This window comes from Sarcophilus harrisii, chromosome 6 (genome assembly GCF_902635505.1).
Source record: "Sarcophilus harrisii chromosome 6, mSarHar1.11, whole genome shotgun sequence".
NCBI classification, from domain to species: domain Eukaryota; kingdom Metazoa; phylum Chordata; class Mammalia; order Dasyuromorphia; family Dasyuridae; genus Sarcophilus; species Sarcophilus harrisii.
The window spans coordinates 204288740-204302689 of record NC_045431.1 but is presented as its reverse complement, the minus strand read 5'-3'; the positions used below and the strand labels follow the sequence as shown (position 1 = coordinate 204302689).

The window sequence follows — 13950 nt, the reverse complement described above, 5'->3', positions numbered from 1 at the left end:
AGTTCAAACGAAGCCTCAAATACTTTTTAGCCACATGACCTTATCAAACCACTTGATCTGGGTTTGTTTCAGTTTCCTTGGTTGTTCCGTTTGTGGGGTCTGTTGTTGAAGGGATTCCTTCGTGGGCCAAGTTGGACTACTTCCTCTCTCTGAGGTCCCTTCCAGCCTTGAGATTCTAGGAAATCATCTTGGCCAGTGGGTACCCGGTGTGAGCTGCCTTGGCCCGTGACTTACTAGTTGTGAGACTCTAGGGAGGCCACTTAGCTTCTCTGAGGGTCAGTTGTCTCATCTGTAATTGGGAGATACAAACACCAAGAGGAAAGGGAATGCGTTTTGCTGATGCTGCAGCTGCTACTTCCCCGACTCTGTTCGGGGAATCTCTCGGCGTTGCCCCATGGAGCTCGAACCCCCATCCCCATCCCCTTCTCTCGAGAAGAAAGCGGCAAAGGGGCGGTTTAGAGCGGTTTGGGCTGGATTAGGTTTTCCAGGTCTATGGTTCTCCGCCTGCACTGCTGGTGGTCCGGCCTTGGAACGCCCGGGCCCGCGGGTCGGCGGGGGCGCGCAGGCCAGGGCGAGCTAGGCACCCTCCACGCACCCTCCAGCCGCGGCTCACGCCTTTCAAAAGTCGCCGGGGGCCCCCGCGCACCCCGCTGCCTCGGTGGGGCACCTTGCTAACCGCGCGCCGGCCCGTCCAGTCCTCTCTCCCGGCCTTTGTCCGCCGGGTCTGTGCTGGGAGGGTGAAGGAGCCCAGCCGCCACAGCGCAGGGAGGGGAGCCTCGGGCCGCCCCGAAGCCTGGGCCCGGGGGTGGCTCTTCGCCTCCGGCCTCCTGCGGGGGCTCCGCGACCCAGATACTAACCCGGGCGAGGACGCTCTCTCAGCGCCCCCAAAGGTGAAATGCAGGGCTTGGAGCCTGGGGTGGGGGTGGGGGGCAGCGGGAAAAAGCCCTGGAGTACACTGGCCGATGATGGGAGCCTCGGGTCACACAACTGGAGAGAGGGAGCCCCAGCTCACATGCCAGACCTTGGGGTCCCCGAGTCACATTGCCCGACCCCCGAGTCACTGTGGGGCCGGGCCTGTAGGAGGCAGGGACCGAACTGGGCTGGGGGATGAGGGGCACCCTTTGGGGCGGCCAGCCAAGCCACTACAAAGCTGTCGAAGTAGTACATGGGTCTTGTTTTCTTGTTAGGGAAACCCGACTCGACACCCACTCCCCTTTCCCTGAGTCATGGCTCAGAGGAACAGAAAAGGAAAGAAGAAGCTGAACTGCTGCCCGTGCCTCTCCTCGCCCGGGCCAGACGATGATGGGGCTGGAGAGCAGGTGAGAAGGGCCACAGCTGGAAGGAGAGAAGATTTGGGCTTTTCTTTGGGGCGTCCATATCCTCTGTGATGTAAATCTGAGAGAAAGCTGCTCTGGCAGTCAGGGTAGCCCAACTCCATAGAAGGGGCTATTTAACCTTCCTTCCTTCCTTCCTTCCTTCCTTCCTTCCTTCCTTCCTTCCTTCTTTCCTCTCTCCCTCCCTTTCCTTTTTCCCTCTCTCTCTTCCTCCCTTCTTTCCTTTCTCCCTCCTTCTCTTCCTCCCTCTTTCTTTCTTCCTTCCTCTCTCCTTTCCTCCCTCGATCCTTCCCCCATCTTTTACTGTGTGAGAAATACTGGAGAAATAGAAGAGTACCATGTTTCCTGCCCCCACCAAACTCACTACTTAGCTGGGGCAGGGAGGGGAACCACATATCCTTATTACACTAGTAGAATATGGAAGTGGAAGTGGAAGAAGAGAATTGGGGACAAATGGCTGGATGAGTTTCAAAGAAGAGCTCATGGATCCAGAAGAACCAGCAAGGCTTCATTTAAGGCACCCAAAGAGAACAATTTTCAAAAAAGGAATTCTATTTTGACATTAAGTTCCTACTTGTATGATCTTAGCTAAATCACATATAACTTCCCTGGACTTCAATTTCCTTATCATAAAGCGAGAGGATAGGACTTGCCAGTCTCTGAGTTCCCTTCTAGCTCCAGAACTATCATCCCACAAGTCTGTTTCCTTTTCTGAGAATCAGTTTTCTCATTTGGGAAATTTATTTAGTCTGGGAAGCAGGTGATATACTATGAACAACTTGAATATTTTATGATTCTATGATCAAGTTGAGAAGGAAAATGGCCAAGTTCATTTCCAAACCACTCTGATGACCTTATAAGTAGGAGGTTCCCTATCCCTCTCCCCCCCTTTTTTGTTTTTTTTACTTTCAGTGGTATGTAGTAGTCCTGAATTGGGTACAGAAGATCCTACCAGCTATACAGTTAGTGACTTTGTGTTACAAAGTTGCCTGAGGCATTAGAATATTGTGTCCTAGTGATTAATCCAGCTCCACATACCATTAAGTATTAAAGATGGGATTTTAATGTAAGTCTTCCTGACTTCCAGTCAGACCCACTATCTACTGTTCTTATTTCCTTTAGTAGAAAATATTTAATGTTAAATGTATTAGAGTAGGCATTTGGAGATGTATAATGATGTTTTGCATGGATACCCAGATAAAAAAACAGATTAATGGTCAAAATCTTACATCTTGTGGATGAAATTGCTGGTAATTTCTTAGTTGTGCTATTAAGATTATGTTCAGTTCAATAAATATATAATGCCCATGGTAGGCAGGCATTTTCTCCCTTCTTTAACTTCCTAGACATGATGTACATTGGGGAAAACAGAGTAGGTGCTAATGAGAAGGTAGCTTCAGCATGACTCAGAACCCACCCCATTTTAATTTTCCTTTCTCAGAGTCGCATTGAACCTTGTTCTTCCACAGGATCATTGTCAAAGCTTGGTCAATTCACCAAAAATCTCCTAGGATCAAAGACATTATAGCTAGAAGGAAACTTAGAGATCATACATTTCAATCCTTTCCTTTTACAAATGTGGAAACTGAGGCCTAGAGAGGTTGGACATGACTAAAAACAACAAGAACCACTGAGATAAACAGTGGGGATATGGTACCTGTCCTTAAAGAGGGATGAGACAGCATGTAAATAACTAGGTACATACACATATCTGAGTATGTACATATCTACATATGTGTGTTGTAAAGAGAGATGAATAGATAGGCAGAGAGAGGGATAAATATAGAAAGAGAGAGAGACAGAGATAGAGAGACAGAGACAGACAAAGACAAAGATAGACAGGGAGAGAGAAACAGAGGGAAAAAGAGAGAGAGAGACAGACAGAAACAGCCACAGAATGGGGAGAGAGAAAGAAAAAGGGGTGAGGAGAGAGAAAGAGAGAGACACAAAGAGACAGGAGAAACAGAAGGAAAGAGAGAGGGGGGGGGGGGAGGGGGGGGAGGGGGGGGGGACAGACAGGTTAGAAAGATAGATATTGACATATGCTAGATAGAGAGAAGATAGAAGCTAAACTGAAAGGGAGATGATGCCAGTCATCTGAGAGTCTTGGGAAAGACTGTCTGCAGGAGATGTCTTTGAGCCTCTGTGCCTTTTAGGAATCCATAGAAACTCAAAGGCTGAAATCACACAATTCAACTCCCTCTGGAATGCAGGGTAATCACTATAAAGTCTTGAGTAGGGTGAGGTAAAATGAGGGAATGGAGTGCTTTCCCTGAAACTACAGCATATCTCCTTATAAGGTCAAACCAGAAGGTGTTACCTTTAGTTCCTTTACCTTGAAGTGAGAAGACTAAGAAATGTTATTTCTCTGTTTTCTTGGGGAGGATAGGGATCTGCCCTAGCTGTAGCTGCTGGAGGTCTGTTCCTGAGTTGAGTTATGGGTGAAGGATTACATGTACTGACTCCCTTGGCTTCTTCAAATAGATGTATACAGCTGGAAGCCTGCCAGGCCCGAATACTGGATTGCTCCATCTGAGCTTGCCTCTTATTTCTGGAAACTGAACTAAGGCTAGATATCTCTAGCCTGTCTACAGAAAACATAGACCAACACAAAACTAAAACACTTTTCTTTTCCCTGTCCCAAGCATGCCAGGTAGTGGGAATAATTGATCAGACTCACAATGTTAGAGGGGGAAAAGGCCAGACTTAATTATTGTACAGGGGAGAAAGCTGAGGCCCTGAGGGATTGTGTTTTGCCTAAGGTTGCTCAAACAGTGTATGCCATCTGTGTCCCCACAGAACGATTGAAAAAAAGAGATCATCCAGTTCAAACCCTTACTTTTAAGTCTGCTGATTGACCTGGCATTTGCAAGGGTGATAAGTGACTGAGCTAGGACCCAACTCTTTTGACTCCAGGTTCAGTCCTCTTTCCAAAAGATTCTAAAACAATTCTTTTCCACTCTGGAACCACTAGATCTGTTTCTGTTAGGAAAAAAAAAAAGATGTAATGGCAGACTTCTGCCCACAAGAAGTCTCTCTATCACTTTTGCCTATGTTAGTCATTGGATATGGATGTGTTTAGCCAATGCTGAGGTCTGGCAGAAGCTGGTCAAAATTCAGATCAAAAAGATTCCATCAAAATGATGAGGTTTTCTCTGGGATTTGGGTCAACTCTCTTAGTTCCAAAGTAGACAGTTTAGTATGGAATAGGTTGGATAGTAGAAATAGCACAAGATGTGGAGTCAGTTTCCTAGCTACTTAGATTCAAATATAAATTAAAATATGTGTCTTTTCAATCAAGACAATAAGCATTTATTAAATACTTACTGTGTGCCAGGAATTGAACGAAGCATGAGGAATGCAAATAACAAAAAAAGGCGGTTCCTATCTTGAGGTTATAGTATGTTTTATAATAGGGTAAATTGGCACATAAAAGGAAGCTAAAAGTTAAGGGGCAGTCACAGTGAACAAAGTCCCTTAACCTTTTTACCTCAGTTTATTAATTTATAAAATGTCAGAGGTGTTGACAAATGATCTTTACAGTCTTTATAGCAAAATTTAAAAAAATGATTTTTTGGGGGCACAATCACAAAATTGTTTACAAAATAAATAGCATTTTGAAAAAATTCAAGTTTCAAAATTTTAAAGCAAAAATGGGGTTAACAGAAAAACCTCTCCAAAATTCTGGCTTAAAATAACTGAAGAAGAAAGCAAAAGATTTTGTAAAGAATCTTCCAAAGTAAATAATCCCATTCAATACTGTTTCTATCTATCCTCACTGAGTGTAGGAATTTTACACTTAGCTCTTGTCCCTTTAGACATGAAGCTTTCTTTTCCTGCTAGCTCCTATTTTGTATCTAACTTGTTCCATTACACTACATCTTTTTTTTTCCTAACAGAAACACATCCAAGAGTTACAAGAAAGAATTTGAGAAAACTTGTTATAATGGAAAGGATCTGGATCTGGTGCCAGGAGGTCTGGGTCCTAATTCTAGCTCAGCCACTAGTCACCCAACTTAGGGGCAAATCACTTTACTATACTGAGCCTTGGTTTGCCAAAATTTAAAATGAGGAAGTTGAACATGTTACTTTCCCTATAGATAGTGGAATTTTAAAGATTAATTGGAAAAATATTTAAATTAAATGTCAAGTCAATTTTTAGCATTTCATTTATTTTATCTTTTAAATTTTTTATTAAACATTTTTATTTTCAAATCATATACATGGATTTTTTTATAACATTAACCCTTGCAAAACCTTGTGTTGCAATTTTTCTCCTTTCACCCACTCCCTCCCCTAGATAGCAAGTAATCCAATATATAGCATTTCATTTTTATAAAATTTTGAATTCCAAGTTCTTCTTTCTTCTTCCCTCCCTTCCCCTCTTCTAAAAATGGCAGGCAATTTGACATAGGTTATACACATGCTATCATGTAAAACATATTTCTGTATTAGTCACAATTGTGAAAGAAGAAACAGATCAAAAGGAAAAAAACACAAGAAAGAATAAAGTAAGTGAAAAAAAAAATGTGCTTATATCTGCATTTAGAGTCCATGAGTTCTTTATCTGGATGTGGATAGCATTTTCTTTCTTGAGTATTTTGTGCTTGTTTTGGATCCTTGTGTTGCTGAGAAGAGCTGAGTCATTCATAGTTTATCATCACACAATATTGCTGATACTGCGGGTGAGTTTTTTGAAGGCTGCGATTGTTTCATTTTCAGTTTTTGTATCCCTAGCATCTAACAGGGCCTTAGCCCGTGATAACTGCAGACTAAAAGCTTGTTGATCAGTTAACTTGTTTAGAGCAAAAATGTCAAGCTCACAGTACTCTGTCTATAAAACTTCAAAATGTAATGGGGAACTATTTAACAAAATAAATAAGAATACGATATAGATAACATTAACTTGTGGTTTTCTAAGTCAGTATGGGGCCCATAGGGAACTCATCTGACACCACCAATTTGGAAGATTGTTAGATTTAGAGTACACTTAATCTGAAAATGTTATTTGGAACCATCCCTAATAGATATTTAGAAATGCATTTTGACAAGTTTTACTGGAAGAGCTCTACAGGATTCTTTTCATACAAAGGGTTCCATGTCTAGAGCCTTGATAGGCCTGAGTTTTGTCTGTCTCTAGCTTCCAAGGTCCAAGGACTAGGGGATAGCAGGGCCAACGAAGCAGCTGGGAGCATTGCTTAAGGAGACCTTGAAGTGTGCCAGTGGAAGGAAAGAGAAGATGAGTGCAATTAATATCAGCCTTAGACCTCTGGGCCTGAGTTTAAGGAAATATACTCAAATAGGAGAGGTGTGTGTGTGTGTGTGTGTGTGTGTGTGTGTGTGTGTAGGAGGGGATAGAGGGCTGGACTTAGATTTAAGAAGGCTTTGTTGTATAATTGCCTCTGCCATTTACTAGCCATGTGACTCTCTGAACCCTCAGGCAACTCCTTAGCATCTATGACTGACATCAAAGGAAACTGTCAACCTTGTAGCATTAGCATAGTAAGAATAGGAAAAATTGTAAACCTTTGGTTTGCTTATAATTAAGTAATAATAATCACAATAATTTTTGTTGTATTTCATGTAACAATGCTAATTATTGCATGGCATTAAACACACCAGATTAAATTTGTTCTATCTATCTATCTATCTATGTATACACATACCTATATACATGGATATATATCATGCATAAATATAGGTATGTGCACTATACATGCATACAAATACATATATATTATGATTATTAAAACTCTCAACTCTGGTTACTTTTGTTGAATTGAATCAAAAGCTATACTCTGTCACCATCATTTGGTGTTTTTGCAATTGTGTTATTTGTTTATGAGCATTAGCATAATAAAAATAGGGAAAAATTGTAAAACTTTGATTTGTTTGCATTTAAGTAATAATAACCACAATAATTTTTGTGTATTTCTTATCATTTGTCATATAACAATGCTAATTATTGCATGCCATTAGACCATTAAATTTTATATATACAAATATGTATATATATACACAATACATATATACACATGAATAGATACTATATATGAATATATGTGCGTGCACATACATATATGTATGTATACACACATACATACATTGTAAAAACATATGTATAATATTATCAAAACATATATATTATACACATATTATCAAAACATCAACTCTGGGGTTGTTTGTTGAATTGATTTGAATCAAAGCTACATTCAGCCATCATCATTTGGTGCCTCTATAATTGGGTTATTTGTTTATGATTTTATGTATTTAATACATATATATGTATGTGCACACACATATATACATATATTATGATTATCAAAACAGTCAACTCTGGGGATGTTTTTTGAATTGACTTGAATCAAAGCTACCCTCAGCCATTATCATTTGGAGCTTCTGTAGTCGGGTTACTTGTTTATGATTTTATGTATTTAGGAGAAAAATATTGCTGCATTCTTGAGGAACTTCAGGTTCTCCTGTTTAAGTAAGTGACTGATAACAATGTGAAACAGCACATACAAAATAACAGTAATGGAACAGAGACTGTGATAAATACATGTTTGCAACCTTGAGAAAACAAAGTGGCAAATTTAAAATGAGGTTTCAAATAGTTTAGATTTATCACTTGAGTCTATGGAAAGAGGACTAATTTTGAAGTCAGAGAACATGGATTCTAATTCCCACTCTGTAATTTACTAACTTTGTGATCTTGGGTAAATCACTCCAACATTCTGGTCCATGGTATCCTAAAAAAGGGATTGGACTCAGTAACCTTATCTAAAATTTAATTTCCTAAGATATATAAATATAGCTAGATGGTATAGTGTATAGGTCTGTTCCTGGTATCAGGAATATTGGAGCTATTCAACATTTAACTTTTTCCTTTTGTAGAAGCACAATGATAAGAATAGGGGTAATAATAGATATTATATAAAAATTATAAATATTTTATACACACATATTCATATATGTATATATATGAGCTTACAGGATTGTTATGAAGATGAAATCATATTTGTAAAGGTTTCTGTAAGCTTTTAAGTGCTATGTAAATGCTAGTTATTATTATTATTGGTATTATTGTTATTAGGCATTTGGGCAGGCACTAAACACGATTTTAATATTATTATCTATTTAGGTGATAGAAGTTTACTTCAAATGATTGAAATGCTTATTTTGTCTTTTAGTTATTATTTGATCAGTTGTGTTCAGTTTTAATTGAAACATTTTGACGAGTGGATCTTTAACCAGTCTCACTGTCTGGTGTTTTTCCATTACCCTGTTTTGCCTTACATAATGTGACCTGCCAAAGTGCCATTTTTCAAGGACTGCTGGATTTGCCAGTCAAATTGCACAGAATTTACATTCTAACTACATCTAGCTTGCTATTTAACATATTTTCTCAATTACTGCCTTTGTCAACTTTGTGTGTGAAAGCACCTCAAAAATCATAGATCACTATATGAATGTGAAAGATTGGTCCTACTTCCAATACGGTGAGGGATTATTCAGAAAACAAATTTGCTGAACCAACTGCTGATATAGTAGAAGAGAATCATTTTTCTTGATAGTATACTAATTTCAACATGTATAATAAAATTATAAAATCAATTACTTTTAACTATTGGTATCTATTGGTACTATACTCTTGGTAACTATTTGTATTATTTTTAGCCAAACACTATTACTTCTTTTAGAAATGAAGTTTCATCTACCTTTGAAACTTTTATCTATTCAATTGACTAAAAAATCTAATTAATTTCTGTATTGTAATTTTTTTCAGTTGTGTGTTTAAAAATGGGACTCACAACATTCTCTTTATGTGTTGATTATGTATAAGGTCATTTACTTAATCAAAAATGATAATGATGGAATAGAATTAGGCACTCTGCCTCCAAAATCCACTCTTAGATAAAATAGAAACTAGTCTACTCTGAGGCCACTACTTCCCCTTCTAATCTCTCCAATTGGACTGAACTTTCTACTTATTTTTCAGTATCCACTAATAGAAAGGAGAAGTAGAACCCCTGGAAAAAGAAATGAGACATTGCTCTTGGTACCTGGACTTGAATAAATCATTCTAAAGGATGCAGATTAACTCTAAGAGACTGACTACAGATAGGTCTTATTTTCTAGGGATTGTTTTTTATTTTTATTTTTTTATTAAATTATACCCATAATTATTCCTTAGCAATGATTGCCTGCCTGAACTGTTGTAAGTAATTAGGTTGTCTCATCAGCATCTGCTCACATTCATTGCTTATTATTCTTTTTGGAATATTGCTTTAATGAAGGAAAATTCATGATAGCCTCTCTCAGTTACGTGACTATTGTTACTTTTTCCTTGGATCTGTTATTTCTGCCTCATTGTGATTTCTTTATCCTAATTTGTTTGCATAATTCTTTCCAAGCATGCCCCAGTTTAGGGAGTGTTAGGGGATGGAGGAGAGGAAAGGAAATTGGGGAGGTAACTTTTGCCTAGCTTATACTATTACTCAACTATATGGGGAAGAAGCAATCATTTTATGTTGTTGCCATATGTGCCAAAACACAAATTCTATGGCCATAATAGAATTCATTCTCTTTATCATGTTCCTCCTAATGTACCAGTAATATACATTTGATTTTTGAAGAGCACTGTTACTATTAACATAGGTTTTTGATTTTGTGCATTTGTACCATTACCTTGTTTATATCTTGAAACCATTCTTTAACGGTTTCATTAAATGCTTTATCTAGTTTAGCACAGGGACTGACATATATTAGGTAAATGTTTGCTCATTGATTGATTGACTCTGGTCTTCCCAATAAGAGATTGAGCTCCTTGAGGGCAGTGCCCATAACACCTAGCACCTAGATTATGCATATGTTAAGACACTTAATGCATACTTATCCAATAAGTGAAGTAAATCTAACCTCTTTCTCTTTTTTAAAACTATTATTTCAAGTGTATTCCATCAGAATCAGATGAAGAAGCAAAACTTCTTGGCCACTTTGAAAACTCTGATGATAACAAGGAAAACTTCAGTAAAGTTTATTACCATGTAAAAGAAAAACCTAGAAAACACAAGGAATGGAAGGCTCCAATGAACAGTCAGAATATACAACCGTGTAAAGACAGAGAAGACCTGATAGATTTAGAGAGCTATAGTCTGTCGAAAAATGCTTCAAAGATTTCCAGTGCTTCAGCTTTTGAGAAGAATAAAAATTCTAAAGACAGAAATCTTGGCAATGATATAAAAAGTGATCTGGAGTATATCAAACCAACCCAAAATGACGGTTGTCAGAACCAATCTTTTTCTCTTTCATCTCTGTCTTTGTCTATTATGGAAAAGAAAGTAAAGGGGAAAAAAACACCTCAAAAAAGCAATAGTCAAGACCAACTACCAGATGGAAATTTCAAAAGAGCTTGTAAAAGCCCCAAACTACCAAAAAGGAATAAAAACAAGGCTAGACTACTCTGTCAGTGCTTACATGCTCTCCCATCACAAAGTCCCTACTTATATGACAGCGACGATGAACAGGTAGCCAGCATTTCTAGAGACAATGATGATGGTAAAGCCTTGTGCAAACGTAAGGGTTTTAATTCTGCATTATGCTATTTTGAAGATGGCATCCTGATGGGTTTCAAGAAGCGAAGAAAATCACATAAGGCAATTTCCGTTGGGCAGGCAATAGGAGTTAAAACCCCTGAAACAAAGAGATGCCCAAATGGTCTACAACCTCTTTTGTCATCTAGTCCTATTAACTTGGAATTTAAAACTAATAATTCAGAAGAGGAATTCTCTATAGGAAGCCTGACAGAGAAGGGGGATTCTCCAGTAGCTAAGTCAAGTACAGAAGATATGTGCAGCAGTTTTGATCATAGCCAAGATATTTTTTTAACACAAAGGTCTTTGTTATCAAAGCATGTTTCTGATAGTCTCAGCAGTTCTTTATCCTCACCTGCTCCTAAACGGGCCAAGAATGGGAATAGGGAACTGAATGATAAACCCAGTCATTCTCCAAATAATTTGCTGCAGCTGTCTTCAAATGGAGAAATTGTTTTGAATGGAGAAACAGTTGCAGAGAATAGCAGCCTTTCTCAAGGTAATTTAAAACGCTTTGAGAAAATCAGAAAATATTCAGGTACAAAAGAGAAAGCCATCCAGACAGAGGATTTCTTTGGTTCCTCAATATTAGCTACCTCTTTACTCTTCAGAAGAGAAGTAGATTTGTGTGAAAAGCCCCTGGACTTGACTTTGCCTGGAAGAAGCAGGTCATGGGCTAACAGTGCTGAGTATGTTTCCCATACTACGTTGGCTGGTGGTGATGGAGTTCACGTAATTCCCCCAAATGTTTCTGAGACTGTGTGTTCTGTGGAAGATCAGATAATTGGTTCAGGGCTAGCAACTGCTGTTCTCAGTGATGACAGCCAAGAGAAGTATGCTTGCAATCAGCTGAGCAAACCAGATGAGATAAAATGTATTCAGACAAAGCTTAATTCATCTTTTTTCTTTAAAACAAAAGAAGAACCAGACACCAGAATTCCTACAGAGCCTTTAGCAAAATTAAAGAATGAAACAGAAGATTCTATCTAGTTGAACAGAGATAGCAGACACACAGTCTAAAACACAGTTATATAATTTGCATGTTCCAGTATAATATTTTGCATTCAAGAAAGATGGAATTTTTCTCATTTAATTGTAAATGCATATTCTGCATAGGTTTATGAAAATAGACTGGGGAGTTGGTAGCTTAACTTCTTTGTGATGCTAAAATGGAAATTTCAACCAATGTAGATATTTAACACATAGAGTCAAGGCCTGCTCTACTTTTGAATTAGAGGGCACTATCTTCATATTAATCCTTTTAATGCTCACTGTGGCTATGTCTACAAAACACTAAAAAGCTTAGATGAAAAGTGAAAAAAATTGTCACCTACTGTGTAGGCTTCACAAAGCCTTAAAAAAAAAGCTAAAAAAAAAACATTACAAAGACTTGAGATCTTTTGGCGACAGGTAGACAACCTGTATGTAGGTTTGCCATATCTAATTAAGCCAGACCTTTGTAAGCTTAGTCTCAGTGCACTGAACTGCAGACATTAATTTTCAGGATCATGAGTAGTGGGAGGGAAAAAAACCTTTCCCTGAATTTTCATCTGGGCATTTATGTAAGGGAGAGGAGTGTCATTTCTGGAAGAATGGTCATTTACATAAAACTAGTAGTCAACCCACTCAATTTTCTTTATTGTTCACAATTTTAAGATATTTAAATGATACTCTCCAGGCATTTAGGATGTCTACAGCTTTCATATCATATTTTCTAACTATTAGATATAATAGTAATTATAGGGATAAGTAAGGAAAGAGAGGAGGTGACATGACTGTATATTTTCTATAATGGAATGCTGTTTGGGTGTCTAAAATACATGACTGCATATTTTCTTTATAATGGAGGTTGACAGTTTAAAATAATTTTGTTGCTTTCAAATATTGCCTTTTCCCCCAGAATTTTCAGCCATGACCAATAGAAGTAATTTGAGTTTTTATCAATTGTTGTTCTTATAAGATGAAAAAGACTAATTTCAATACCCTAATTTTTTTTAGTATGTATGACCCGTCAGATATGTGTATGTGTGTATGTTTAGTATAGCTAGTGATTTCTTCATTGCATTTCACCAAGTGCTAAAAAGCTGGCTTCAAAGAATTGGTGATTGCTTGAACTGACATTGTGTTTAGAGAAAAAACTTGTGAAACAGTTATAAACTTTTTTTTTCTTGTTCTTTGATTTGATGTTGAAATAAAAGTCCTTTATGCATCTGCTTTCCTTTTTTTTTGTTATATACTTATCATGTGCCCTTTTTTTCTATGGGAATATAAAAAACAGTAGGGGAAAGAACATTACAATTTGTAATCTTTTTACCATATATAATGAATGTTTTACATAACAGTGTATAGTCTGTGTGTTTTTGTGATTATATCACATAAGCAACAGTAGAGAAAACTTATTAAGTCTATCATTTAATCCATCACACCATAACAGTCTTGATATACATGCTTGGCATTCAGATCAAATGGTAACTACATCAACTAAAGCTACAATTGGGTTTTCCTTTCCTGTAGAAAATATCTTGCCTTCCCTCACTTTACAATGTAAGCAGGAGCTTGCTAGACAGTGTTTGGTAGTGATGACTTCTTCGTAGCTAGCAAAACTTTAATCATTCTCAAATACTTCTCTGAAACTTACTATACTAGACTTGATTTTTTTTTAAATCAATGAGGACTAAGGAACTTGTCCAATTATTAGGCTAGTAAATGATTGAGGCTGGATTTGAATTCAGGTCCTGAGACTCCAGGACTGATGCTTTTTCTACTGTTCTATCTAGCTACTCTCAGACCTGAGAATCTATGGAGGAAATGAAGAAAAATGTTCCCTCTCTTATCTTTGTTATGCAATTCTATTCATTTTTGTGCCTGTGGAATTTCTCTGTCCTGGTGTCTTTTTTTTTTTTTTTTTTTTTTTTTCTCAGCTCTTCCTTCATAGAAGGGAGAGCGAAGACAATGAACTCAGAATCTGTTCCTAGGTAACCATTGTCCAAAGTCTATGGGTTACTTATTCACTTTGGCATATT

The 13950-nt window shown here is 37.9% G+C and overlaps 1 protein-coding gene across 1 annotated transcript; it reads left to right on the top strand.

The window, feature by feature from the left end:
• The first annotated feature begins 555 nt into the window (after window positions 1–555).
• Window positions 556–13135, top strand: LOC116419839. The gene is made up of 3 exons (XM_031942077.1): window positions 556–890; window positions 1188–1319; window positions 10286–13135. The coding sequence occupies exons 2-3, from the start codon at window positions 1227–1229 to the stop codon at window positions 11915–11917; spliced, it is 1725 nt and encodes a 574-aa protein (XP_031797937.1). The 5' UTR covers window positions 556–890; window positions 1188–1226; the 3' UTR covers window positions 11918–13135.
• Window positions 13136–13950: the final 815 nt, after the last annotated feature.